Source organism: Lithobates pipiens, unplaced genomic scaffold (assembly GCF_037356315.1).
Source record: "Lithobates pipiens isolate NorthernLeopardFrog02 unplaced genomic scaffold, aLitPip1_a1.2 Scaffold_13, whole genome shotgun sequence".
In the NCBI taxonomy this organism is placed as follows: Eukaryota; Metazoa; Chordata; class Amphibia; order Anura; family Ranidae; genus Lithobates; species Lithobates pipiens.
Window position 1 is genome coordinate 360,060,053 of NW_027507718.1, and position 27,314 is coordinate 360,087,366.

The following is a 27,314-nucleotide window of genomic DNA, read 5'->3' on the forward strand; positions in this document are numbered from 1 at the left end:
AACGAATTAATTCAACACTACTAACAAATTATCCGAAAACGTATTAACGTAACATAACAGAACGAAATTATGTATTTTACGAATGACAACGAACCGTAACAAAATTTTCCGTTGTGCACAAGTCTAATGCCGATAACTGGCTTCTGTTTCCATCATGATCAGCAGTGATTGGACACAGCTGGTCACATGGTAAAGAGCCACTGACTGGCTCTTTACCTCAATCTGTGACCATGGGGGGACGTCGTATGACGCTCTTCCAGAACTAGTCAGCTGTGCTGTAGCCGTTGTTCGGCTGTAGTGCGGTTGGCAAGTGGTTAAACCCACTAAACTTTAATGATGAACAAGCTTTATTGACCATATCAGATTCCAGAGTACATGTATGCATTTTGTAAATCCATACGTAGAATTGTAAACAGACTTGCCAGTCATGTGTTATCCAGCTCACAAATGTGGGTCATGTGATTGTTTTTCATGCCAAAGTGATTCACAGACCTGTGGGTGGGCGTTTAGAGTGAAGGCACACATCAGTGCGGGGAGTGAAAAAAAGCTGCCAAGCAACCTACTTTCCAAGGCAACCATATCCAGCAACATTATGTCATTTCTCCCTTGCTTCAACTGAGCCTGCCCCTGCCATGCTTGGTGTGGTCAGTTTTCTACCAGGAAGAAAGAAGCTGGCAGGATAAACCAGGTAATACAGAAGCACTGCAGGCAAAAAGAAAATGGCGATAGGAACCCTTTACAGAAACTGTAACTCTTGAAATACAAAAATAAAAAAATGTTACAAATGCTTTAAATATATTGCCTTACTGCTTGCTATAGATCAAAGTGGTTGTAAACCTCAGACATGAAATATCAGTTTCATATCTGAGCCCAATCTCAATCCAGTGATGTGCACAAAATCCGAGACAGCAGGAGTCATTGGTGATTGAGATGATGTAATACAGTTATATTTTACAATATATGCTCCAGTACTCCCATGTGCACAAGCCGTAATGGCAAAGCTGTCTAGAGCTGGTCTTAGACTGTTCGATTCTCAGCTTTTTCAGCAGGGACCGGCCGAGATTCAAACCATGTATGGACAGGCTTATTGTACCAAATTTGATTGATTAACTTGAGTAAAAACAGTATGTTGGCCATTGCATGCGATTATTGCTAGCAGTATTCACTGTGTTCTCCCTATGGGGGCAGCTTCCCCCCAACCTGGAGAACACCATGGCTCAGTGGGAGTGATTCCCCTATCAACCCATGGTTGCAGGAAAGAAAATCACTCCATCTATGGCTGGCTTAGGTCTTCCAAATGTAACCTACTGATAATTTTTGTATTTATTTCTAAAGCTGGGAGGGTGGCACTGATCTTCTAAGGACTCATTCACACTGAAGTCCTTGCTAACTGTTTGGGTGCTCGGCAGGTAGTTCTGACTACATGGCAAAGACCAGATTTTAGAATATCTACTGAGCCAAATGGGTGACATTGTTTGCTATCTGTTTATATTCCAGGTAAGACAAGAAAGCATCCATACTTTGGCACTGTATTTCATATACAGTCAATTGGAGGTGTTAGAAATGAACAAGAAGTTTCCAAGCAGTAATTACCTGACTGATTACATTGTAAAAATGCAGCCTATAGCAGTTTAGAAGATCTGTTATTGACAGAAATATTGACTGGTTGTTGTAGAGCAGTCTTTAGACCATGGTGCTATAAATCATCATAGTGATTTTAATTTAATACGGTTGTAGCAAGCCTTAAAAATCAATTGTACTCTGGAAATACGTTGTGCATTTATTACCTCGCAGTAAATACGTTGCTGAGTACGTAACCATGTGAGATCTCCAAACAGAAATTGGTACAAATAATTTGCATAAGTACTATACGCACAACATATATTTGTTTCATTCTTCTCTAGGCACTTTAAAGAATGTCGGTAACAGCCATTGCAATGCATATTTATTTATATTTAATTTCTGAAAAATAGGAAAAAGAAAAATAAGCTGTTTAGCCAAATAAAAATATATGTCCATTCCTATAATTTTCTTCTTCTAGAGATAGTTCAGTCTTAAGAAGGCCATATATTATGCAGTTTTATTTTCTTCCACCCCCAGTCAGTGTTAATGGGGGAAACTCTCCCACAGTGCTGTTGTGTACTGCCGGCGGACAGCATGAGGATTCTTCTCTGCCAGCAGAATCCAATGATTAGTGTTGCTGGCTATAGCAGGCTGGTCATGCACAAGTTGATTGATAGGTGGACTATTCTACAGCCAGGGTGCCAATATGTAGATCGACATTCGGCTGGACCCTACTGACTTGGCTGAATTTCAATCCATCTATGGGCGACTTTAGGCAGGCCATAGATTGTGCAAATTTCTTTCCTGCTGTTATGGGTAGAAGGAAAGAAAACTTCTCAATTGTCCCATCAACTAAGTCTGTATAAATGGGGGAATCCATCCCGCAGGGCCATTGTGTTCTGCTGATGGTGAGCATGAGGAGCCTTCCCTGCTGGCAGAAAACAATAAGCATTGCCCGCTAAGGCCAGCGGCACTAATCATTCGGGAAAAACCTGACAGCCTGGTGCCCAAGTCAACCAGTAGATTGACTTGTGTACAATCAGGGTGCCCAAACATGGATTGAAATTCAGCCAGTCACTGCTGAACTGGTCATATTTTAATCCATGTATGGCTGGCTGTGTACAAAATCTCCTCCCCAGAGCACATCTTTTGTAGAGGGAAACAAACTACAGGTACAGTAGATAATATAGTAGATAATATGATCTAACTTCGGTTGATTGCCATGTACTGAAGGATTTAGGGTAGTTGGGTTTTCTCTTTATTTTTTTATTTTTACCAGGGGATAAAAACAACATGCTTTTAAATATGTTGGGTTTTTTCCCCAGAAAAAATATTAGAAAAAATGCCTCGATCGGAACTTCTCTTTTTATAAGTGAAATTTACCTGTTCAGTTAAAGAATGTTGCAGTAACTTTGTAAATATGAATTCTGATTTTAAAGCATTCTCATGATTATGATTATTATTACTTTTGTGGCAATGTTGCAACAATCTCTCCGTGATTGAGCTTTCTGAAATCATTTGTTACAAGGTATTTTTTGGGTAAAAAAAGTTTGCTTTGATCTTCACTCCTAGAATACTCTTTACAAGCAATAGGAAATCACTAAATAATGCGTGTGTATTAGAAGGTTTCCAGACCCTTAGTACCCAGGACCTGTGCCCCAGGGCTTTTATTGAGTATCTATGGTCTCCTTTGTATTAATTGTTGCCATAATTCCTTTTATGATCCTGACAACCATAGTGCAGTCTTTGATGTGTGGGTTTTTTTTTTTTTTGTACCTTGTGCATCCGCTCTCGCCCCCTACTGAGACCTGCATTTGCTTACAGGTCTTTAGGATTTTGAAAGTAAGAAATGTTATTGTAGAAGAAAAGGCCTGTGAAATAACTCCCCATAATCAGTTAAAAATACAAGTCCATCCTAATGTATAAGTTTGTTTAAATCTTTCATTATAAACATTAGGTGCTATGTCCCTAATAGACTAGTGTGAAAGATATCTCCCATCTCCCATGGGACTTTGTTGCAGCAATCGCACAAATAAGAAAGTGTGTGTGTATATGTGTGTGTGTGTGTGTATGTATGTATGTATGTATGTATGTCTCTCTATCTCAAATCTTTATTGAACAATACTTTAAAATAAATTGCATAACCACCAATTTAACCCAACAAGTTTCAACCTATTCAAAGCAATCCTACATACAAAGGGAAAACCTACAAGATTAAATTTGTTTTAATACATTAAATTTCATTACAAATAAAAACACAAAGATAAAATATTATGTAATTTGATGTATTAAAATGAATTTCATTTTGTATTTTTTTTTTTTTTTTTTTTTCCTTTATTGCTTCCACTTTTTTATCCCCTGATGAAGACTCTGTATAAGTTGAATGTCTTAGCAGGAACTTTTTACAGATCTGCTATTTTTAACATTGTTCAAGAAAGTTTTCATGCATATTGTGTGATTTTTCTATTGCTGCAACAAAGTCCCATGGGAGATATCTTTCCTAATTTTTTTCATTATATTTCATTGCAGTTATGTGACAGCAATGCCTCTCCTACAGCTAGCACAGCTGGTGAACATGTCTCCTTCCTCATGTTAGAACACACTCATGAATGATGATGCATACGACATCAAAGTTGTGGCAGGGCTTGGGAGTAACTAGGGTGGGGCTGGGCATGACAGTCAGTGCAGAGGGGTGACGGGGTAGGGCTGAGCAGGTGTAGCTTGCATAGATGCCAACAATGACACCAAGCATACCGATTGTTGGTTAAGCACTGGAGAATTGCTGATTGTCAAGTTTAGACAATTGTTTCTAATCATATATTCAGTAATAATGTATTATGTCAAAGTTCTATTGTCCAACTTTCTTATTTTGAATTGGTACTGCTGCCTACTGGAAGGGTATATCACCAGTGCCTTCAGAGGTAACTCCTGTAGGTAAACTGCAAAATCTAAATAGAAAAAAGAATAAATTACCTTTTTCCTGAGATTTGTGGGAAAAAGGCGGTGTATTCTGTTTTTCTATACAAATCTGGCAATGCCCACTTCAATATCTTCAACGGGTTTGTGCCTATTGATTCCCAGGTAAATATAGATTTCATGAACCACATCCTTTTGTAACAAAGATGGAAAACCGAAAAGAGAAAGTAGAGTGGAAGTGTGCATGGAGGAATTTTGGCTACTGGCTATTTTATTCAGGGTGCTGCAGCACATGTATATGCCTGATTGCCCAAAAAGTGACTGGATTTAATTGTATTCTGAGAATTTTACATTTATCTCAGTCAATTTGAAAATTTTCGTTTAGCTTGGTGATGCCAACAGAGCCACCTTGGGCTTGAATTTTTGGTTGATTCAGAATTCTGACCAATGTTCAAGCCATGCATGGCTAGTTTATGTAGAGATAGTCTGCACTTGGAATTAACAATTGTGGCTGCCCCAAAACTAATTTTTGAAATCTTTATTATAGTTCTTCCTTTATTGTTGTTTTATTACAGTAGGCTGTCTAATTTCACAAGCATACTAAAAAGAATACATTTTCTCACGTATTGCATGGGTTCTATGGGCAATTTAGCACTCATTTTGTACTCGTGACATGTTTACCTCTTAAGGGTTGGACAGCTTAAAAACATATCTATTTTTTTTTTAAAGCTAATTTTTCAGCCAAAACAGAGCTATGTAAAAACCAAACTTTGATATTTTTATTGATTTTGAAATTTAATACTATAGCATACCTTACTGCCCCCCCCCCCCCCCCCCCCAGCTATGTGTTCTGCTGAATATGGGGCCATTGTTAACATTGTTAAAATCTCTCCTTTGCATCCTATTTCACACACACACAACAGGAAGTAATGTCTTCTGATTGACTCCATTTATTCTGCATTGGCAGGAATTTTACCTATACATTTCCTTTTTTATACTTTATTTTGTTTAGAAAAAAAAATCTAATAAGCAACCCTTTACTTTACCATTTTGCCAATGAGATTTTATAGTGCTAATTCCTTCATATGATACATTTAATCTGGATTTCAACATATGGGTGATTAATAAGGGAACAGTTTTGCTCACTTTTTAAAAGATTTTTAAATCTTTTTTTTTTTTTTAAAGATTTTTTTTTGACTAATTTATTTGTACGTCTAAAAGCATTTTAAATGTGATACTACAGTTACTACATAATTGTTCAGTGATTTAAAACTAGTTGGCTGTGTGGATGCATTCACCTTGTAGTGACCATGCTTGTCAAGTGTCTGTCTTTGGTGATTAGATGTTGATAAAAGCCATGCCGGCACACCCTCAAGAACTGTACTTGGTAGCTGTGCACCTGTCGGCCTGATGTGAGTGAGATCTAGGGCTCTAGATTATGACCAGCTAAAAGAATCCTGCATCATCATCAAAAGAGCAGTACCATACTTTTTTTTGACAACACATGTATTCTGCTTATTTCTTTCTTTATTTTTTTTATGTGATTATTTCATTTTTTTGCAATTATTTTATAGGCTGAAAACAGTCTTTAACTCTCTTTATAGGTAAAGCTCATAAGCTCTTAGCTAAAAATTATGAATTGATTTATCAGGTGTTTTTAGCTGTGTTGTTGTTGTTGTTGTTATTATTATTATTCTACAGAATTTATATAGCACACAGTCCTTCACAATATAATTACAAAAAGGCAAAATAAATTGATTACATGCACATAAACATTAGTCTTTTCACAACTACCTACTTGGTAAAGCTCAAACGTTGCACTTAGCTACACAGAAGATTTGCATTTGATTTTTACAGATCTTTTGAGTAAATGCTTATACAGTGCCTTGAAAAAGCATTTATACCCCTTGAAATTTTCCAAATTTTGTCATGTTACAACCAAAAACGTAAATGTATTTTATTAGGATTTTATTTGATAGACCAACGCAAAGTGGCACATAATTGTGAAGTGTAAGGAAAATGATAAATGGTTTTCCAAAATGTTAACAAATATCTGAAAAGTGCGGCATGCATTTTTATTCACACCACACTGAGCCTATACTTTGTAGAACCACCTTTCACTGCAATTACAGCTGCAAGTCTTTTTTGGATATGTCTCTACCAGCTTTGCACATCTAGAGTGTTACATTTTTGCCCATTATTCTTTGCAAAATGGATATTAGAATAGAATAGTCTTGCCACAGATTCTCAATTGGATTTGGGTCTGGAGTTTGGGCCATTTTGGCACATGAATATGCTTTGATCTAAAACATTCCAGTATAGCTCTGATTGTATGTTTTGGCTACATGCATTATCCCATCAACTCTGACCAGCTTTCTTCACCCTGCTGAAGGAAAGGATCCCCACAGCATGATGCTGCCACCATGTTTCACGGTGGGGATGGTGTGTTCAGAGTAATGTGCAGTGTTCGTTTTTCGCCACATATAGCATTTTGCTTTTAGGCCATAAAGTTCAATTTTGGTCTCATCTGACCAGAGCAAATTCTTCCACCTCTGTGCTTTGTCCCACACATGGAGTCTCGCAAACTACAAACACGACTTAAGGCTTTCACTCAACAATGGCTTTCTTCTTGCCACTCTTCCATAAAGGCCAGATTTGTGGAGTGCATGACTAATAGTTGTCCTGTGGACAGATTCTCCCACCTGAACTGTGAATCTCTGCAGCTCCTTCAGTGTTACCATGGGCTGCTTGGCAGCTTCTCTGATTTAATGCTCTCCTTGCCTGGACTGTCAGTTTTAGGTGGATGGCCATGTCTTGGCAGGTTTTCAGTTGTCATACTCTTTGCATTTTTGGATGATAGATTGAAAAGTGCTCCCATGAGATGTTCAAAGCTTGGGTTATTTTATAACCTAACCCTGCTTTAAAGTTCTCCACAACTTTATCTCTGACCGGTCTGGTGTGTTCCTTGGCCTTCATGATGCAGTTTGTTCACTAAGGTTCTCCAACAAACCTCTGAGGGCTTCACAGTGAACAGCTGTATTTATACTGAGATTAAATTATATATAGGTGGACTGTATTTACTAATTGGGTTACTACTGAAGGTAATTGGTTCCACTAGATTTTAGTTAGGGATATCAGAGTAAAGGGGGCTAAATACTAATGCACGCCATACTTTTCACATATTTATTTGTAAAAATTTTTGAAATCCATTTATCATTTTCCTTCCACTCCACAATTATGTGTCACTTGTGTTGGTCTATCATATAAAATCCCAATAAAATACATTTAAGTTTTTGGTTGTAACATGTCAAAATGTGGAAAATTTCAAGGGGTATAAACAGTTTTTTTCAAGGCACTTCATTTGGCATTTAAACCTTCTGTCTTTCTTTTTTTTCTTTCTGTCTTTCTTTTTTTTTTTTTTTCTGTCTTTCTTCTTGTATTTTCCCAAGTATCATGACAGAAATGGATGGATATTTGTAACCAAAAAGGCATTATTTTACGTGCCTGCTGTAAAAGATGCACATATCTTTTTTTGAACTTTTTAATTACATTTCTAGCATGTGAACATTCTCTAAGAATGCCAAAAATGTATGTCACATATTTACAAATGGTTATGTCTGTACATACAAGACCATGGCAGTATATGGTGATCAGTCTGAAGTACTAGAGTCAATGGCTTCTGCTAATTTGTTGGAATGTTGTTGTCATAGATTTGTGAAATATCCTTTTTCTAAGTAAACTAAAAGTACCGGTTATTGTTTCTAATCTATCTTTTATTTTTTATCCTTTTTATTTAGCTGTCTTTTGGGGAGACATTGCCTTAGATGAAGAAGACTTAAAAATGTTCCAAATAGACCGAACAATTGACCTCACCCAGCACTCTAATGATAAGTTGGGACACACCACAGGTAAAGCGATAACTTCTTTTTTTTTTTTTTTTTTTTTAAGATAGCAGTGTTTACATGGTACAGATCATGTTGCAATGTGCTCTTTAAAAACATGTCATAAGCCTTGGAAGAAAAAGAGAACATTGGGACTTTAAATGAGGCGGTGACCGGGTAAGGTCAGTTGCCTCCATCCCTATTTGAATAAAGCAATCAAAGTGACTGGAGGTTGGGACTTTAAATGAAGCAGGCAGGTGTAAAACATTTACATTTATTGGAAAATCAATGGTAATTTGCATGAGGGTAGTCATGAGTACATCAAGAAGACCAATATATTCCATTCAATGGATAAACATACAGCAATAACAATTGACCACAAAAATACAAATCACATATTACAAGTGATCATTAGGTAAGTAAAACATATGGTTGGGGTTATGGGGTTATTCTGATTCATTTTGGCACACTGCTACTGCATAGATACAGACAATGTAAGTACTTTTGAGAGTGGTTTTTGGGGGGGTTTATCCTAGCCAATATTACTTCTAATTACTTTATTTCAACCTCTATTTCCCGTGACAGGGCCAGACCTTATAGATATTATTTGTTATTATACTACAGCATTCAGTTTTCCACGTGCATGCTCCTGAAGAGTGGATGAATCCACGAAATGCATAGAGCTACTATATGCCATGTTTTATGCCAACCATATGTTTTACTTACCTAATGATCACTTGTAATATGTGATTTGTATTTTTGTGGTCAATTGTTATTGCTGTATGTTTATCCATTGAATGGAATATATTGGTCTTCTTGATGTACTCATGACTACCCTCATGCAAATTACCATTGATTTTCCAATAAATGTAAATGTTTTACACCTGCCTGCTTCATTTAAAGTCCCAACCTCCAGTCACTTTGATTGCTTTGTCATAAGCCTTGGTAATAAAATAAAGAACATGTGAAAAATGCACAAATTGAAGAAACTATTTGTCAAAACAACAAGTCAATTAAGATAGGCAGAGCTGTATAGGCAGAGAGTTTTATATGCAAGCGTTGACTTTTGCTGCAAAAGTTAATCTGAAAATTGCCACTTCAACCTGACAAGCCTACCTGTTGGTCAATGAAACAACTGATCATGTTAAAGACTCAACAGCAAGACATGAGGTGGCAGGGCTAAGCTTAACTGTTACATGGAAAGTTGGGATTGGAATACCTTTAGCTTTGCTTATATCTCCTAATTTGGTTGGATATGCTTTTGATAACCCCCTTCCCTTTTAGTCGTTTTCTTAACCATTTTTCAGTAAAATATGTGCAACATGGGTGTCCATCTATTGGATTTATCTAAGTGGAGTGTCTACAGCTGGCCATGCAACTGAGATTATTTATTCAGCAGGCTGAATCAGATTCCACCTTCCACACTAGTCTGTGTGATTTCATTTAGATGAGATTTCTCATATCGGCTAGTAGATACCTGTTGCCCATGGTGATTAAAAGGAATATTTGCAGTGTAATATGTGCCCAGCTAGAATATGGAGACAGCAGTCAGACCAGTGCCTCTAAAGCTGGTCATAGACAGATTGGAATTTAGCTGGTTCAGCACAACCAACCAAATTTTGATCCATGTATGGACAGATTGGTAATGCTGAAGCCAATCCATCAATCAACATTGGTACAACCAGCCTGTCAGATTTTTTTTTATTTTATTTTTTTTTCATGCAGTCACTGCCAATGGCTATACAGTAGCTACAAGCAATGATCATTGTTTGCTGGGAAACCTCCTGCTGCCAGGGGCATCACTCTCGCAGAGCTATTGCATTCTATCAACACTGATTGTGTTGATGGTGGAATCAAACAATCTTCTTTTCTTCAACCCGTGGTGGAAGGAAAGAAAATTGGTTAATGTATGGATGGTCTTTGCATCTCATCTAATTTACCAAAATCCAGTTATTTTTCATTGATTTTCATATAATGTGATCCTCATTGGAGACCGAGATCTTTCTAGGTGTATGAATTCCCAATATTAAAGTATCTTTCTCTCTCTCTCTCTCTCTCTCTCTCTCTCTCTTTCTCTCTCTCTCTTTCTCTCTCTCTCTCTCTTTCTCTCTCTCTCTCTCTTTCTCTCTCTCTCTCTCTTTCTCTCTCTCTCTCTTTCTCTCTCTCTTTCTCTTTCTCTCTCTCTTTCTCTTTCTCTTTCTCTTTCTCTTTCTCTTTCTCTTTCTCTTTCTCTTTCTCTTTCTCTTTCTCTTTCTCTTTCTCTTTCTCTTTCTCTTTCTCTTTCCACCTGTCAGGTTATATTGCTGCCTGTGCCCCCTTGCTCCCCCCAAAAAAGTAATAAAATAGAGTAGTAAATGTTCTATTGGGGACACTAGTCCTGGTGACCTGGGGGTCTCCAAGGAATTCCCTTTTTTAATTTGCAGGGTTTTCTCTAATTTCCTGTTTGGCTATGGGACAGGAAGTGAAGGAAAATTTCCACAATGGAAAACAAATGTGGTAGGGGTTATAACCCTTACATGTTCTATCCAAAATGTGGGGAAAATGCCTATAGTTCTTCTTTATTGTAAATTATGCTTGTGGCTGCCTTTTTAAGGGCAAGTGATAATTAAAACTTCTTTTAAATGTCTCCAAACCTGATTTCTTGTAAACATTTATGTAATTTTTATTCCATAAGTTAGATTGATTTCTTGTATTATAGAATGTGAATAAAAGGACAGCAGAGAATCCCCGTCTCTAAAATGTATTCTGATCTTGTAATTTGTTAAGAGAAATAACACAGATGAAGTATTATTTTAGCATGAATGTAAAGTAAATACCTGCCAGGCATACTGCACATTCTGAAATATGCCAGCTATTTTGTAGTGCTAACAGACTGAGTAATGTGAATTATGTCAGCCATCCCACATTTTTCCCTCTCCATGCTCTGGCTGGGAATTATAGGAATTACAGCTCGAAAAGTGCAATGTCAAAGAGTGATGCATAGATTTCATGCTTCATTCTATCCAACTTGTTTGGAAAACAATTATATTCTCATTCTCAGCATACTGATCATAATTGCTACATATGCTAATTATTTGACATGTTCCTGAAGCATTTGACTGGTTTCCATGACTATATGTCATTGGGAAGAAATGCAGTCTTTTTGCAAATAATTTTGAACTTACGCATGTGCATATCTCTTCTAATCTAAAATGTCCCTTCATAAAAAAGCTGTTTGAAAATGCACATTATCTCATACTTGACAAACCAGCCAAATAATTTGAGTGTCTCTAATAATTATTTGAAATGCATATATGGTAAACACATTTAACTGTATATGTTGAAAGGACATTTCACTTTCAACAGAAGGATACCACCATATACCGTATATACTCGAGTATAGGCCGACCCGAATATAAGCCGAGGCCCCCAATTTACCCCCAAAAAAACTGGCAAACTTATTGACTCGTGTATAAGCCGAGGGTGAGACATGCCTGTCCGTCCATCCCTGTGTGTCCGTCCATCCCTGTGTGTCCGTCCATCCCTGTGTGTCCGTCCATCCCTGTGTGTCCGTCCATCCCTGTGTGTCCGTCCATCCCTGTGTGTCCGTCCATCCATCCCTGTGTGTGTGTGTGTCCATCCATCCATCCATCCCTGTGTGTGTGTGTGTCCATCCATCCATCCATCCCTGTGTGTGTGTGTCTCCATCCATCCATCCATCCCTGTGTGTGTGTGTCTCCATCCATCCATCCATCCCTGTGTGTGTGTGTCTCCATCCATCCATCCATCCATCCCTGTGTGTGTCTCCATCCATCCACCCATCCCTGTGTGTGTCTCCATCCATCCACCCATCCCTGTGTGTGTCTCCATCCATCCACCCATCCCTGTGTGTGTGTGTATCCATGTGTGTGTGTGTGTGTGTGTGTGTGTGTGTGTGTGTGTCCAGCCTACCTTTGTCCCGAGCCTCCGTCCCGTGCCTTGCCTCCTTGCCTCCGTTCCGTCCCGTGCCTTGCCTCCTTGCCTCCGTTCCGTCCCGTGCCTTGCCTCCTTGCCTCCGTTCCGTCCCGTGCCGTCCCGTGCCGTGCCGTGCCTTGCCGTCGTGTCGTGCCTTGCCTTGCCTCCGTCCCGTCCCGTCCCGTGCCGTGCCGTGCCTTGCCTTGCCTTGCCTTGCCTCCGTCCCGTGCCCTCTTCGGCGGCCATTGTAAAATTCAAAAGCCACGCCTCCTCCTTCGCCTGTGATAGGCGGAACACTGAATTTCCCAGCAGCCTGTGTTCCGCCTATCACTGACGTCGTATCATCCTCGTCCGTAGTACGAGGATGATACGATGTCCGTGATAGGCGGAACACAGGCTGCTGGGAAATTCAGTGTTCCGCCTATCACAGGCGAAGGCGGAGCCGGAGGCGCGGCTTTTGAATAGAATGGCCGCTGTCTGTCTGCTCGACACGCTGATCGAGCGGGCAGACAGCGATGACTCGAGTATAAGCCGAGGGGGGCACTTTCAGCCTCAAAAAAGAGGCTGAAAATCTCGGCTTATACTCGAGTATATACGGTAATCGAATTCTGTCCCTCAATGGGCACTTGGATAAAACAATGTGGGAGAGAAACAAAATTATTTTTTCTGGGTGGGCAGATCTCCAATTTTATAAGTATACAGGGGTGAACCCTTATGTTTTAATAGGATAAAATGGAAATGTTCAAAATCTACTATTCATTTTTTTATTGTAGAATTTTTTCTTTCAAGGACATGTGGTGCATTCACCACTCCCAGTAATATACATTTTCATTCAAAAATTTAGGCTGGGTTCACACTGTTGCAAATTGGATGCAAGTTTCCCCGCATCCAATTCGGATAGCAGAAGATTGTGACCGGCTCTCCATGGAACCGGTTCACACATCTCCGCAGTGGCTCTGGTGCAAATTGCGTAGGAGTTGTGTGTCTTTTTGGTCTGTTTCCAAAATTGGAATGTGAATGGAGACGCACCGGACTCCTGCTGTGGGACGCTGCATTCTCAAGTGTGAACCCAGCCTGAAACATTTAGCCTTATTAGTTTTATACTAAATTATCCCTTCCTGACCGCCTCACACAGATATACCATGGCAGAAGGGCACGTACAGGCAGATTAACGTACCTGTGTTAAGAGGCGGATTGCGGGCGCACGTGCCCACCAGAGCTCCGTGATCGTGGGTCCCACAGACTCGATGTCCGCGGGCATACCCGCAATAGTCTCACGGTGAGGAAGAATGGAGAGATGCTAATGTAAACAAGCATCTCCATGTTCTGCCTAGTGACACTGTCACTGATCACTTAAATATATTTTTAAAAAAATCTCTTACAACAGAATGGGACTCTGATTGTGTCTCGGAGGAGTATGGGGGAAAAAACGAAAAAAATATTTATACAAAAGTAAACAAATTTTTATTAGACTAAAAGACAAAGTTTAAAATGCATTACAGCCTTTAATCGGGAGTGCTGATCAGTGCCGTGTCACACACAGCCCCTCCTCCCCACAGTTAGAATCACTCCCTAGGACACTTAACCCCTACAGCGCCACCTAGAGGTTAACCCTTTCACGGCCAGTGACATTTTTACAGTAATCAATGCATTTTCTTTTTTTTTTTAGCATTGATCGCTGTATTAATGCCAGTGGTCCCAAAAATGTGTCAAAATTGTCCGATGTGTCTTCCATAATGTTGCAGTCACGATAAAAATCGATGATCGCCGGCATTACTAGTAAAAAAAAAAAAACAAATAAAACTATCCCCTAGTTTTGTAGACGCTATAACCTTTGCGCAAACCAATCAATAAACGCTTATTGTGATTTTTTTTTTTTGTTTGTTTTTCACCAAAAATATGTAGAAGAATACGTATCGGCCTAAACTGAAGAAAAATATTTTTTGTGGATATTTTATTATAGCAAAAAGTAAAATATTATGCATTTTTCAAAATTGTTGCTTTTTTTTGTTTATAGCGCAAAAAATAAAAACCGCAGAGGTGATCAAATACCACCAAAAAGCTCTATTTGTGGGGGAAAAAAAGGACATCAATTTTGTTTTGGAGCCACGTTGCACGACTGCGCAATTGTCTTTAAAGCGGCGCAGTGGCGAATTGCAAAAAGTGCTCTGGTCAGGAAGGGGGTAAATTCTTCCGGGGCTGAAGTGACTAAATCTAGGATATGAGATGAATAGTGAAAATAAAGGTACCTATATAAAATGCGATACAAAGCCCTCTAAACCAGGACTTGCATTAAAACTGATCCAATTACTAAAATCTGTCCTATTCCTACACTGTAGTTATGCCCTGGTAATTAAGTTAAAACTAACTTAGTATTCAGCTTACAATACCCATACCTCTGTATTTGGGTCTTAGAAATGAGCTGCAACACTGTATCCAAACAAAATCCTTTTATATTGTTCTTTTGGTGGTATTTGATCACCACTGGGGTTTTTTTTTTTTTTTTTTTTTTTTTTTTTTTTTTACTAAACAAATTAAAAAAGACCAATTTTGAAAAAAGTTTTTTTGTTTATAAAATTTTGTAAATAAGTACATTTTCTCCTTCACTGATGGGCGCTAATGATTTGCACTCATCCAGCACTGATGGGTGACGCCAATGGGCATTGATGGGTGGCACTGTTGGGCGACACGGGCACTGAAAGGCTGCACTGATGGATACTGATGGGCATCACTGATTAGGAGGCACTGGCAGGCATTTATGATGGGCACAGCTTGGCATGATTTATGGGCACTGATTTGCATCCCTGGTGGTCCTGGGTGGGTATCCTCAGGGGTGCTGCCCTGATGATCAGTGCAGAGTAGCCGATCGGCTCTCCTCTACTGTCAGAGGCGATGGAGGAAAAGCCGATACATGGCTTTTCCTGTTTGCACTGTTCAGCTGTGATAAAACACAGCTGATCACATGATAAAGAGCCTCCGTCAGAGGCTCCTTTACCTAGATTGGAGTTTTGGTGTGACAGACTACAGGCACGTGTCGGCTTGTTATGCTTCTGGACGTCATGTGATGCACAGTCAGGATAACTAAACCACTTCCCAGCCATCATTCTGCTATAGGCCGGGCGGGACGTGGTTAAAGAGTATATTTAACATTATGTTCGTGTTTACATATAGTCAAAACTTGAAAGCATCAACATTGTTCCTGTTCTTGCTGTTTTTATTTTTTTTTTTTTTTTTTTTTTTTTTATATATTTTATTATGTATTTGTGTGATTGTATCAAACTCAAAGGCTCAGTTCACACTAGTGTGAATTGGATGATGGGAGATTGTGACCGGCTCTTAATGGAGCCGGTTCACACATCTCCAGGACGGCTGAGAAGCTGATTGCACAGGGGTCCTGTGCATCTTGGCCCTGTTTCAGGTCCGAATTCAGGCAAAAATTCAGGCCTGATTCATCCCTGAAATGGAAAACAGGGATGCACCGGACCCCTGCTGCAAGCTGCATCCATCTGCAGTGTGAACCCAGCCTTCAATAAGTTCTGCATAAGACACCCAACCAACACACAACCCTATGCCTGGAGGTCCGCAGGAGTTCTTGCCTCAAAAAATGGCCTTGTCAGTCTTGGAAGCTTTTTGATCAGCTATTAAAACTGATTACAATATACTGATGGTAACCATTTAGTCTTCAGGGAACCGTATAAGAACTTTTACCAATTCTTTGGTACTTAAACATTTAAGTAAAAATTCTTCATACTTTCCACATGAGATTTAAGTGTGATTAATACATTTTCATTAAGCATTCAATAATATCATTCAAAATTGCCCAAATTATCTGTATACTGTAAATCTAACCACCAACACTCCTCTTTTTTTTTTTTTTTTTTTTTTTATGTCTAATAAAAAAAACTTAAAGGGCCATGAAACGCTGCCAGTTTAGCATTTCCCATCATTTCATTAAGACCCTACAGCCTGTAAGTCTTGTTCCCTATTCCTACCCACATTAACATGATCTAACTATGAAGCCCCTCCTTCATATTGAGAACAATAAAGATGTTAAGAATTTTTGTAGCCGACGCATGTTACAAAGCCTTACTGTTTCCTAATGATCCAATCGTAATCATTATCACACCATAATCATCTCTAAAGGATATGTAAAAGCAGAAGGTTTTTTTTTTTTTTATCTTGATGCATTCTGTGCATTAAGATAAAAAGCCTTCTGTGTGCAGCAGCCCCCCCCCCCTCAGCCCTCCTAACACTTACCTGAGGTCCTTCTCTGTCCATGAGTGTCTAGGCAGTCTGATATTCTCCTTCCTGATTGGCTGAGACTCAGCAGCTGTGTCATTGGCACAGGATGCTGTCAATCAGTCAGCTAGCCAATCAGGGGAGAGGGGGTGGGGCCGGGTCAGGGCTCCTTGTCTGAATGGACACGGAACAGTGTCTCATCTAAGGTGCCCCAATAATCTGTTTGGTGTGGGGGCACTGAACAGGAGGGAGGAGCCAGAGCACAGAAGAGGCACCTGAGAAGAGGAGGATCTTGGCTGCTCTGTGCAAATCCACTGGAACAGAGCAGGCAAGTATAACCTTTTATTATTTTTATATGAAAAAACACAATCCTTTATAATCACTGTAGCCTCCCTGGCGGTATGATTATGTCAGATTTTTACGTCTCAAATCGGTACAATTATTTTGCGTAGAAATTTGGCGTTTTATATTGTAGGCCTGTAATTCTTAGCAATTACACTAGTAATGTCTAGTAGACATCCCGGGTATGATAAAGTTTGAAACACAGTCTATAAAGTCACAGTAATAAATAATTATAAAAAATAATATGCTCAATTCTGCATGTGTTATAATTTACTATTGCTGTTTTCTAGCTGGTCTAACACTTTTGACGTAAAGGGACAATTTTTGGTTGCGATGGACAATCTCTAGTTTCCAGGCAGAAAGAACCGTACATATAATATAAAACTGCATGCAGGGCATCGGACAAAGCACTAAGGGAAAAAAGGGTTGGGAAATAATTTCATACCGTAATGTAATCTGTAAGATTACAGTGTACTGTATGTATTATGAATTTTAAATTTTTAAAATTTTAAATTTTTAGAATTTCCCACCAGGCTCCGCCCCTGTGCGTTGCAACGCTCACAGGGAATGGAGCCCCGCCCACAGACTTTGAGCAGAAGACCAAGCCCACGGACACAGTGGGGGGACATTGCTGGATCCTGGGGGCAAGTTAAGTACACTGCACCAGGATCCTGCAATGCAATCCCAAGTGTGGCTCGGCGTTACCAGTAATGGTACCGACATGTAACCCCGAGCCACACTCGGGGGAAACCGCCAGGGAAGTTAAGCCTCGTACACACGGGCTGAATGTTGGAAGACATTAGCCGGTTAAAAAAACAAAAAAACAGGCCGACATTCAGCCCATGCGTATGCCACCCTGGAAAGCCAGCAGCTGATAGACTCCCAATCGGTGCTCTCAGCCATTTTCAGAGACCGCTGATGAGATTGTTCTTGCGGGGGGGGTCTGTCCCTCTGTCAGAACACAATACTAACTTTGCAGAGCTGACAGGTTTTTTTTTTTGTTCAACCTAGAAACTGTGTGTACCAGGCTTTAATCTGATGATAACCTTAAAATCACTACACTACACTATACTATCTATGTAAACACTTTATATACTTGGATTAATACCACACAATATTGCAGGATATTAGATGATCTCAGTTATGATCTAGCTTAGTGCAATTTTGTCAACTCTATCAAGACTGGATAGAATTCATGGAGTTAAAATTGTCGCTACTCTTTATTTGCTAATGTTTGAGTTCTGCTCCAAGATTAGAAAAAATAGATTGATTTTAACCCTTCAAAATGTAATATCAATGCAGAGCAATACAAGTTACAAGGTAGTAGCAATCGTATGCATTATCACAAGCATTTAGACAATTGTTATAAACACACTTCGAATCTCAGTGCCACCATAATGATTCATTGTGAGTGTCATTAAAGTCTGATTTCCAGTAACACCGTAGATTAAGGATGAGGTGATGGTTCAGGTCAGATCTAGGTTTGCGCTGAATGTTAGCTGTTTGGGCATTTGGACTAACAGCCAAACTTTTGTCTGTTCAGCCCCCTGAGCCTCATATATATTTCTATGGAAGCAGTGGGTGCTGACATCACCAGGAATTACCACCATGTTAGGAAAGGGGTGGGGATAGCAATGACATCACTGCTCAAATATGGTGGCCGCTGTCGGCACCATCTCTGCTCCTTTCCTTGTATAGCTGATGACAGCTCAGGTAGCTGTTGTTCGGCTAGTGGTTGTGTTAGGATTGGTTGTGTGCACCAGGCCAGTTTTAATTAAGGATATTATCATGAATTTCTTGGGGACCTCGTGCATTTTCTTTTTTTTTGCTTGAGGTACCCCCTTAAAATGCATACAAAACTTTAAAGGGTCTGGTAGGTATTTTGGGGGGGGGGGGGCAATTTAATTTTATTCTTGCAGATTCTTTTTACCTTTTTGTAAGGCTGCTTTTACACTGAGGCGCTTTTACAGGTGCTATAGCGCTAAAAACAGCACCTGCATAGTGCCTGTAAAGAGCCTCTTCTTTCACTCCAATGTGAAAGCCCGAGTGCTTTCACACTGGAGGGGTGCGCTGGCAGGATGCCAAAAAACTCCTGAAAGCTGCATCTTTGAGGCACTGTAGGAGCGCGGTGTACAGACCACTCCTACAGCGCCCCTGCCCATTGAAATCAATGGGCAGCGGCACTTTGTGGGCTCTTTTGACACTTTTTCGGCCATTAGCGGGGGTTAAAAGTGTTCCGCTAGTGTCTGGAAAGTGCTGCAAAAAACGTTTTTTGCAGAACTGATGTCCCCAATGCCCCATTGGGAAAGTACCCTTAATGTCAGTGCTGCTGCAGCAATTTCTGAACATCCTAGATATGAGCCCCTTTACAGGCGGGATTTGGATTTTTTATTTTTTTTGCATCTTGCAGAATTGCACTTCAGAACGTATTCCATAGGAAAGCATGTTAAATGAACTTTAGTGCAAATCTGGAAAATGCAAAAAGCACTAAAAATGCATAGGTATGAATCAAGCCTTAAAGGGTACTGTTGATCTAGCATTAGGGATGGCGTTAGGGTTATAACTGTGATAAGTATATACTGTATGTGTTCATAAGTAGTGATGGCCGAACGGTTCGCCCGGCGGTCGTTTCGCGGCGAATTTCCGACTTTCGCCGTCCGCGGGTTCGAACGCCTTTTTCCGTCGTTCGCCCCGGCGGACTTACGTGTTTAATGTATACAAGAACTTTAACCTTTCGTGACACGTTTATCATGTGTTACAGGACAACCAATTGAGACATGACAGCTCATGGACACTTGGACATTCCCCCTAACCTATAAATACACCCGATCCGGTGGCCATTTTACATTCTTTCTTCTGTCACTGTAGGGAAAGGATCCTGTGTGGAGTAGGGACAGAGAAAACGCTAGCTATTTGGTACACAAAAGTTCTTTTCAGGACTGGTATAGGTGTTAGGTCAGCAGCCTGAGTTTCTTTTGTCAGTTTAGATAAAGGGACAGAGCGCTGTATGCTGCTATTTTAGGGACAGCTCAGCCAGATTAGTCTTTCTTCATCATCATCATCATCATCATCATTAGCTGTTACTATCAGGTCCACAAAAGAGCTGTTCCAGCTAATCGTTCCAGCCTACTCTTTTTTGCCAATTTGTATAGGGACAGGCAGGAAGCAGTGTGTCAGGCAGTGAGGATAATTTTAAAGACTTGCTGTTACTATTAGTTCCACAAAGGTTCTTTTCAGGACTGGTATCAGTGGTACGGTAATAGGCTTGTACACGTATAATATTCTTTCTTCCAAATATAGAAAGAATATTATACTTGACTGCTGCCCTTCTGCTGCAGTCTGCTAATCATTCACAACTCACTTGTTCCACAAAAGTTCTTATAAGGACTGGTAACTTGGTCTGTCTAGGGTGCTACGGTACATAGGCTTGGGTGCGGTACAGTCTGCTGTTCTGTAAGGACCGCTATCGGTCCACAATAGATAGGGTTGCCGTGCACTACTGCTGACCGCTGCCCTATACTGCAGCAGTCCTTCAGCGGTATAGGGACTGACGCACAGTCTGCTAAACACTAATACACAACCTGCTTGGTCCACAAAAGTTCTTATAAGGACTGGTAACTTGGTATAGGGTGCTACGGTACATAGGCCTGAGTGCGTTACAGTCTGCTGTTCTGTAAGGACCGCTATCGGTCCACAATACATAGGGTTGACGTGCACTACTGCTGACCGCTGCCCTATACTGCAGCAGTCCTTCAGCGGTATAGGGACTGACGCACAGTCTGCTAAACACTAACACACAACCTGCTTGGTCCACAAAAGTTCTTATAAGGACTGGTAACTTGGTATAGGGTGCTACGGTACATAGGCCTGAGTGCGTTACAGTCTGCTGTTCTGTAAGGACCGCTATCGGTCCACAATACATAGGGTTGCCGTGCACTACTGCTGACCGCTGCCCTATACTGCAGCAGTCCTTCATTGGTATAGGGACTGACGTACAGTCTGCTAATCACTAACACACAACCTGCTTGGTCCACAAAAGTTCTTATAAGGACTGGTAACTTGGTATAGGGTGCTACGGTACATAGGCCTGAGTGCGTTACAGTCTGCTGTTCTGTAAGGACCGCTATCGGTCCACAATACATAGGGTTGCCGTGCACTACTGCTGACCGCTGCCCTATACTGCAGCAGTCCTTCATTGGTATAGGGACTGACGTACAGTCTGCTAATCACTAACACACAACCTGCTTGGTCCACAAAAGTTCTTATAAGGACTGGTAACTTGGTATAGGGTGCTACGGTACATAGGCCTGAGTGCGTTACAGTCTGCTGTTCTGTAAGGACCGCTATCGGTCCACAATACATAGGGTTGCCGTGCACTACTGCTGACCGCTGCCCTATACTGCAGCAGTCCTTCAGCGGTATAGGGACTGACGCACAGTCTGCTAAACACTAACACACAACCTGCTTGGTCCACAAAAGTTCTTATAAGGACTGGTAACTTGGTATAGGGTGCTACGGTACATAGGCCTGAGTGCAGTACAGTCTGCTGTTCTGTAAGGACCGCTATCGGTCCACAATACATAGGGTTGCCGTGCACTACTGCTGACCGCTGCCCTATACTGCAGCAGTCCTTCATTGGTATAGGGACTGACGTACAGTCTGCTAATCACTAACACACAACCTGCTTGGTCCACAAAAGTTCTTATAAGGACTGGTAACTTGGTATAGGGTGCTACGGTACATAGGCCTGAGTGCGTTACAGTCTGCTGTTCTGTAAGGACCGCTATCGGTCCACAATACATAGGGTTGCCGTGCACTACTGCTGACCGCTGCCCTATACTGCAGCAGTCCTTCATTGGTATAGGGACTGACGTACAGTCTGCTAATCACTAACACACAACCTGCTTGGTCCACAAAAGTTTTTATAAGGACTGGTAACTTGGTATAGGGTGCTACGGTACATAGGCCTGAGTGCAGTACAGTCTGCTGTTCTGTAAGGACCGCTATCGGTCCACAATACATAGGGTTGACGTGCACTACTGCTGACCGCTGCCCTATACTGCAGCAGTCCTTCATTGGTATAGGGACTGACGTACAGTCTGCTAATCACTAACACACAACCTGCTTGGTCCACAAAAGTTCTTATAAGGACTGGTAACTTGGTATAGGGTGCTACGGTACATAGGCCTGAGTGCGTTACAGTCTGCTGTTCTGTAAGGACCGCTATCGGTCCACAATACATAGGGTTGCCGTGCACTACTGCTGACCGCTGCCCTATACTGCAGCAGTCCTTCATTGGTATAGGGACTGACGTACAGTCTGCTAATCACTAACACACAACCTGCTTGGTCCACAAAAGTTCTTATAAGGACTGGTAACTTGGTATAGGGTGCTACGGTACATAGGCCTGAGTGCGTTACAGTCTGCTGTTCTGTAAGGACCGCTATCGGTCCACAATACATAGGGTTGCCGTGCACTACTGCTGACCGCTGCCCTATACTGCAGCAGTCCTTCAGCGGTATAGGGACTGACGCACAGTCTGCTAAACACTAACACACAACCTGCTTGGTCCACAAAAGTTCTTATAAGGACTGGTAACTTGGTATAGGGTGCTACGGTACATAGGCCTGAGTGCAGTACAGTCTGCTGTTCTGTAAGGACCGCTATCGGTCCACAATACATAGGGTTGCCGTGCACTACTGCTGACCGCTGCCCTATACTGCAGCAGTCCTTCATTGGTATAGGGACTGACGTACAGTCTGCTAATCACTAACACACAACCTGCTTGGTCCACAAAAGTTCTTATAAGGACTGGTAACTTGGTATAGGGTGCTACGGTACATAGGCCTGAGTGCGTTACAGTCTGCTGTTCTGTAAGGACCGCTATCGGTCCACAATACATAGGGTTGCCGTGCACTACTGCTGACCGCTGCCCTATACTGCAGCAGTCCTTCATTGGTATAGGGACTGACGTACAGTCTGCTAATCACTAACACACAACCTGCTTGGTCCACAAAAGTTTTTATAAGGACTGGTAACTTGGTATAGGGTGCTACGGTACATAGGCCTGAGTGCAGTACAGTCTGCTGTTCTGTAAGGACCGCTATCGGTCCACAATACATAGGGTTGACGTGCACTACTGCTGACCGCTGCCCTATACTGCAGCAGTCCTTCATTGGTATAGGGACTGACGTACAGTCTGCTAATCACTAACACACAACCTGCTTGGTCCACAAAAGTTCTTATAAGGACTGGTAACTTGGTATAGGGTGCTACGGTACATAGGCCTGAGTGCGTTACAGTCTGCTGTTCTGTAAGGACCGCTATCGGTCCACAATACATAGGGTTGCCGTGCACTACTGCTGACCGCTGCCCTATACTGCAGCAGTCCTTCATTGGTATAGGGACTGACGTACAGTCTGCTAATCACTAACACACAACCTGCTTGGTCCACAAAAGTTTTTATAAGGACTGGTAACTTGGTATAGGGTGCTACGGTACATAGGCTTGAGTGCGGTACAGTCTGCTGTTCTGTAAGGACCGCTATCGGTCCACAATAGATAGGGTTGACGTGCACCACTGCTGACCGCTGCCCTATACTGCAGCAGTCCTTCAGCGGTATAGGGACTGACGTACAGTCTGCTAAACACTAATACACAACCTGCTTGGTCCACAAAAGTTCTTATAAGGACTGGTAACTTGGTATAGGGTGCTACGGTACATAGGCTTGAGTGCGGTACAGTCTGCTGTTCTGTAAGGACCGCTATAGGTCCACAATAGATAGGGTTGACGTGCACCACTGCTGACCGCTGCCCTATACTGCAGCAGTCCTTCAGCGGTATAGGGACTGACGTACAGTCTGCTAAACACTAATACACAACCTGCTTGGTCCACAAAAGTTCTTATAAGGACTGGTAACTTGGTATAGGGTGCTACGGTACATAGGCTTGAGTGCGGTACAGTCTGCTGTTCTGTAAGGACCGCTATAGGTCCACAATAGATAGGGTTGACGTGCACCACTGCTGACCGCTCACCTATACTGCAGCAGTCCTTCAGCGGTATAGGGACTAAGAGTTTTGTCACAGGGTCATTTAAAAAATGACATGCAGAGGAAGAGGCAGGCCCTTCCGCAGGGGTGGTAGGGGTAGGGCAGGAGCAACAGGCTTGAGCCAAAGTGGGAAGTTGCAGAAGGTGCGTTCAATTACTTTAAAGGATGCACCAGACTTGGTTGAGTGGCTCGCTCAGCCTTACTCTTCTGCACCCTCCTCATCCTCTCGATCTGCACCCTCTTCTTCACTCTCTGCTATGTGCACCCCCAAAGACACTACCACCAACAACACGACCACCACCACCACCACCACATACCTTCCGCTTGAGTCACTGGAATTATTTTCCGATCCATATCAAGAGGACATTTCTGATGCGCAGCCACTCTTGGTATTGGATCAGGAAGAGGAGGTAGCAACAAGCGCTACTCAGCAGTCTGACGCCAGTACCCAGATCAGCCCAAGGAGGAGGTTGGTCCCCGGTGTTGCTGCCTACTCTACTTATAGCGGTGGGGAAGGTGACGTTGATGATGACGTGTCTAGTGATGTCACGTGGGTGCCCACAAGAGAGGAAGAGGAGGGGAGTTCAGAGGGAGATATGGACCAGCAGATAGGGAGGAGAAGCAGCAATGACTTACATTGCACAGCAGGGACAAAGCAGACTGCAAATGTATCAGGAGCGAGTCATCGACCATGTACGGTCACATCTGGCGCTCCCAGGACACCGGCACATGGCTCCGCAGTGTGGGCTTTTTTTAACGTGTCCGCTGCTGACAATAGCGTTGCCATCTGCAATCTTTGCAGTCAACGCGTTAGTCGCGGTAAGCCCAATACTCACCTAGGGACGACCGCCTTAAGAAGGCACATGAGCAGCCATCACCGAGCCCAGTGGGAGCAACGGAACACACAAAGCCACACTGCAGGCTCTCACCGTCCAGCCTCGTCTTCTACTTCTCCTTCTCCTCTCTCCTCACAATTGTCCTCCACTCCACCTTCCATCACGCCAAGCTCACATTTTTCTGCAAAAAGGCAGGCTTCCGTGGGCCTAATGTTTGAGCGTAAAAAAATGATGACGCCGGATAACCCTCTTGCCCAACGGTTGGCGGCTGGCTTGTCAGAACTCATAGCCCGCCAACTACTGCCATATAAACTGGTGGACTCGGAGGCCTTTCGCAAATTTGTGGCCATTGGAACACCACAATGGAAGGTCCCAGGAAGGAAGTATTTCTCAGAGAAGGGCATCCCAGAGCTATATGGCCATGTTCAGCGGCAAGTGAATGTATCTCTGGCACACAGTGTCGGTGCCAAGATACATCTGACCACAGACACGTGGTCTAGCAAACACGGGCAGGGAAGGTATATCAGTTTTACTGCCCACTGGGTGAACCTTCTGACGGCCGTCAAGCATGTAACCCGTGGCACCCGTGTAGATTTGGTTTTACCGCCACGGATTGCATGCAGGCCTGACTCTTCTTCTCCTCCTCCTACTCCATCCTCCTCCCTCTCCTCCTCAGCTGCCTCCTCCTTTTCCGCTGCTAGCGTCTCTTCCACTGCACCGCCCAAGCTCCCCAGAACCTATTCCACATGCCAGGTGAGACGTTGCCATGCCGTGCTGCGTCTGTTGTGCCTGGAAGCAAAGAGCCACACTGGCCCGGCACTCCTTTCAGCTTTGCGTTCACAGGCAGATGAGTGGCTAACACCGCTCAATTTGACAGTTGGTAAAGTGGTGTGTGACAACGGTGCCAATCTGCTTAGCGCATTGAAACAGGGCAAAATCACGCACGTGCCGTGCATGGCACACGTCTTAAACTTGGTCGTGCAGCGATTCCTTGTCAAATACCCTGGGGTCCAGGACATCTTGCGGCAGGCAAGGAAAATCTCGGCCCATTTCAGAAGATCTTACACGGCCATGGCTCGCCTTGCTGACATTCAGCGGCGACACCATCTGCCGGTCAGACGTCTTATTTGCGATTGCCCGACGCGATGGAACTCAACCTTCTATATGCTTGATAGGCTGCTCCAGCAGAAACGTGCAGTTAACGTCTACCTGTATGAACTCTGCGAAAGAAACGGTTCTGGGGAGCTGGGTTTTTTTTCACCGCGCCAGTGGCTGCTCATGCGCGACACATGCAGACTTCTGCGGCCATTTGAGGAGATCACCAAACTGGTCAGTCGCAGCCATGGCGCCATCAGTGACATGGTACCTTATGCCTTCTTTCTGGAGCGTGCATTGCGTCGTGTCATTGATCAGGCTGTGGAGGAGCAGGAGCGGGAAGATGAGGAAGTCGCAATGCTGGATGAATTCCCAGGGGGGGCTACTCTATCTGAGACAAGTCAACAACAGGAGTCTGATGAGGAGTCAGAGGAGGATGGTGCCGGGGCGGATGAGCAGGAGCAAGAAGAGCATGCTTTAAACCTTTCTGGGATCCCTGTTGTGCGAGGATGGGGAGAGGAGAATGAAGAGGACGACATTATCCTGGATGATGAGCAGGAGCCAGGCCACCACACCGCTTCCACTTTAGTGCAAATGGGGGCCTTCATGCTCCAGTGTTTTAATAGGGACCCCCGTATAAAAAGCATGAGGGTCAAGGACCAGTACTGGGTGGCAACGTACTTAGACCCCCGGTACAAACACAAAATGGCGGAAATGTTACCGCCGTCGCAGAGGGCTGTCAGAATGCAGCACTTCCAGGCCTTGCTTCGAGAAATGCTGCATTCTGCTTTTGCGTGCGCTGGCAGAGGAGCAATTCCCACTCCCAGAGAAGGATTTGCGGGTACCAATCCAACAGCGCCTGCAAGAAGAGGCCGGTTTGAAGATGTGTTGGTGACTTCGGATATGAGGTCATTCTTTCAGCCGACCCATCGACAGGTGTCATCCGGATCCAGCATCAGGGAACGCCTAGACCGTCAGGTGTCCGACTACATTGGGTTAACGGCCGATGTGGACGCTCTGAGGAGTGATGAACCCCTAGACTACTGGGTGGGCAGGCTTGACCTCTGGCCAGAGCTTGCCCAATTTGCAATCGAACTGTTGGCTTGCCCCTCATCCAGTGTCCTGTCCGAAAGGACGTTCAGCGCAGCAGGGGGGATTGTGACCGATAAGCGTACTCGCCTAGCTCACCACAGTGTTAACTACCTCACATTTCTAAAAATGAATGAGGCATGGATCTCGGAGGAATTCAACACATGTGATCAGTAGACCATGTATATGTCTATAAACAATTTTTGGAATCAAGCACACAGACCTTCTTAATTCATTTGGCTCACTTCCCTGACCCAAAAAAGCACACCGTACTATATGCCCCTACCCTCCTCTTTGAAGAGGTTGAGCGGTGTCATATTTCTACTGGGGCTGCTTATTATGAGGGGTTCCCACCATCCCTGTGCTGTGCTG

The 27,314-nt window shown here is 42.7% G+C and overlaps 1 protein-coding gene across 2 annotated transcripts in view; it reads left to right on the top strand.

The window, feature by feature from the left end:
- TLL1 (tolloid like 1) overlaps nt 1-27,314 on the top strand; it is a 217,043-nt gene that overhangs the window by 69,808 nt on the left and 119,921 nt on the right. For both annotated transcript variants that reach the window (XM_077477165.1, XM_077477166.1), the window contains exon 2: nt 8,277-8,387. In XM_077477165.1, coding sequence (XP_077333291.1) covers nt 8,277-8,387 — 111 coding nt within the window. The remainder of the gene's footprint in view (nt 1-8,276; nt 8,388-27,314) is intronic.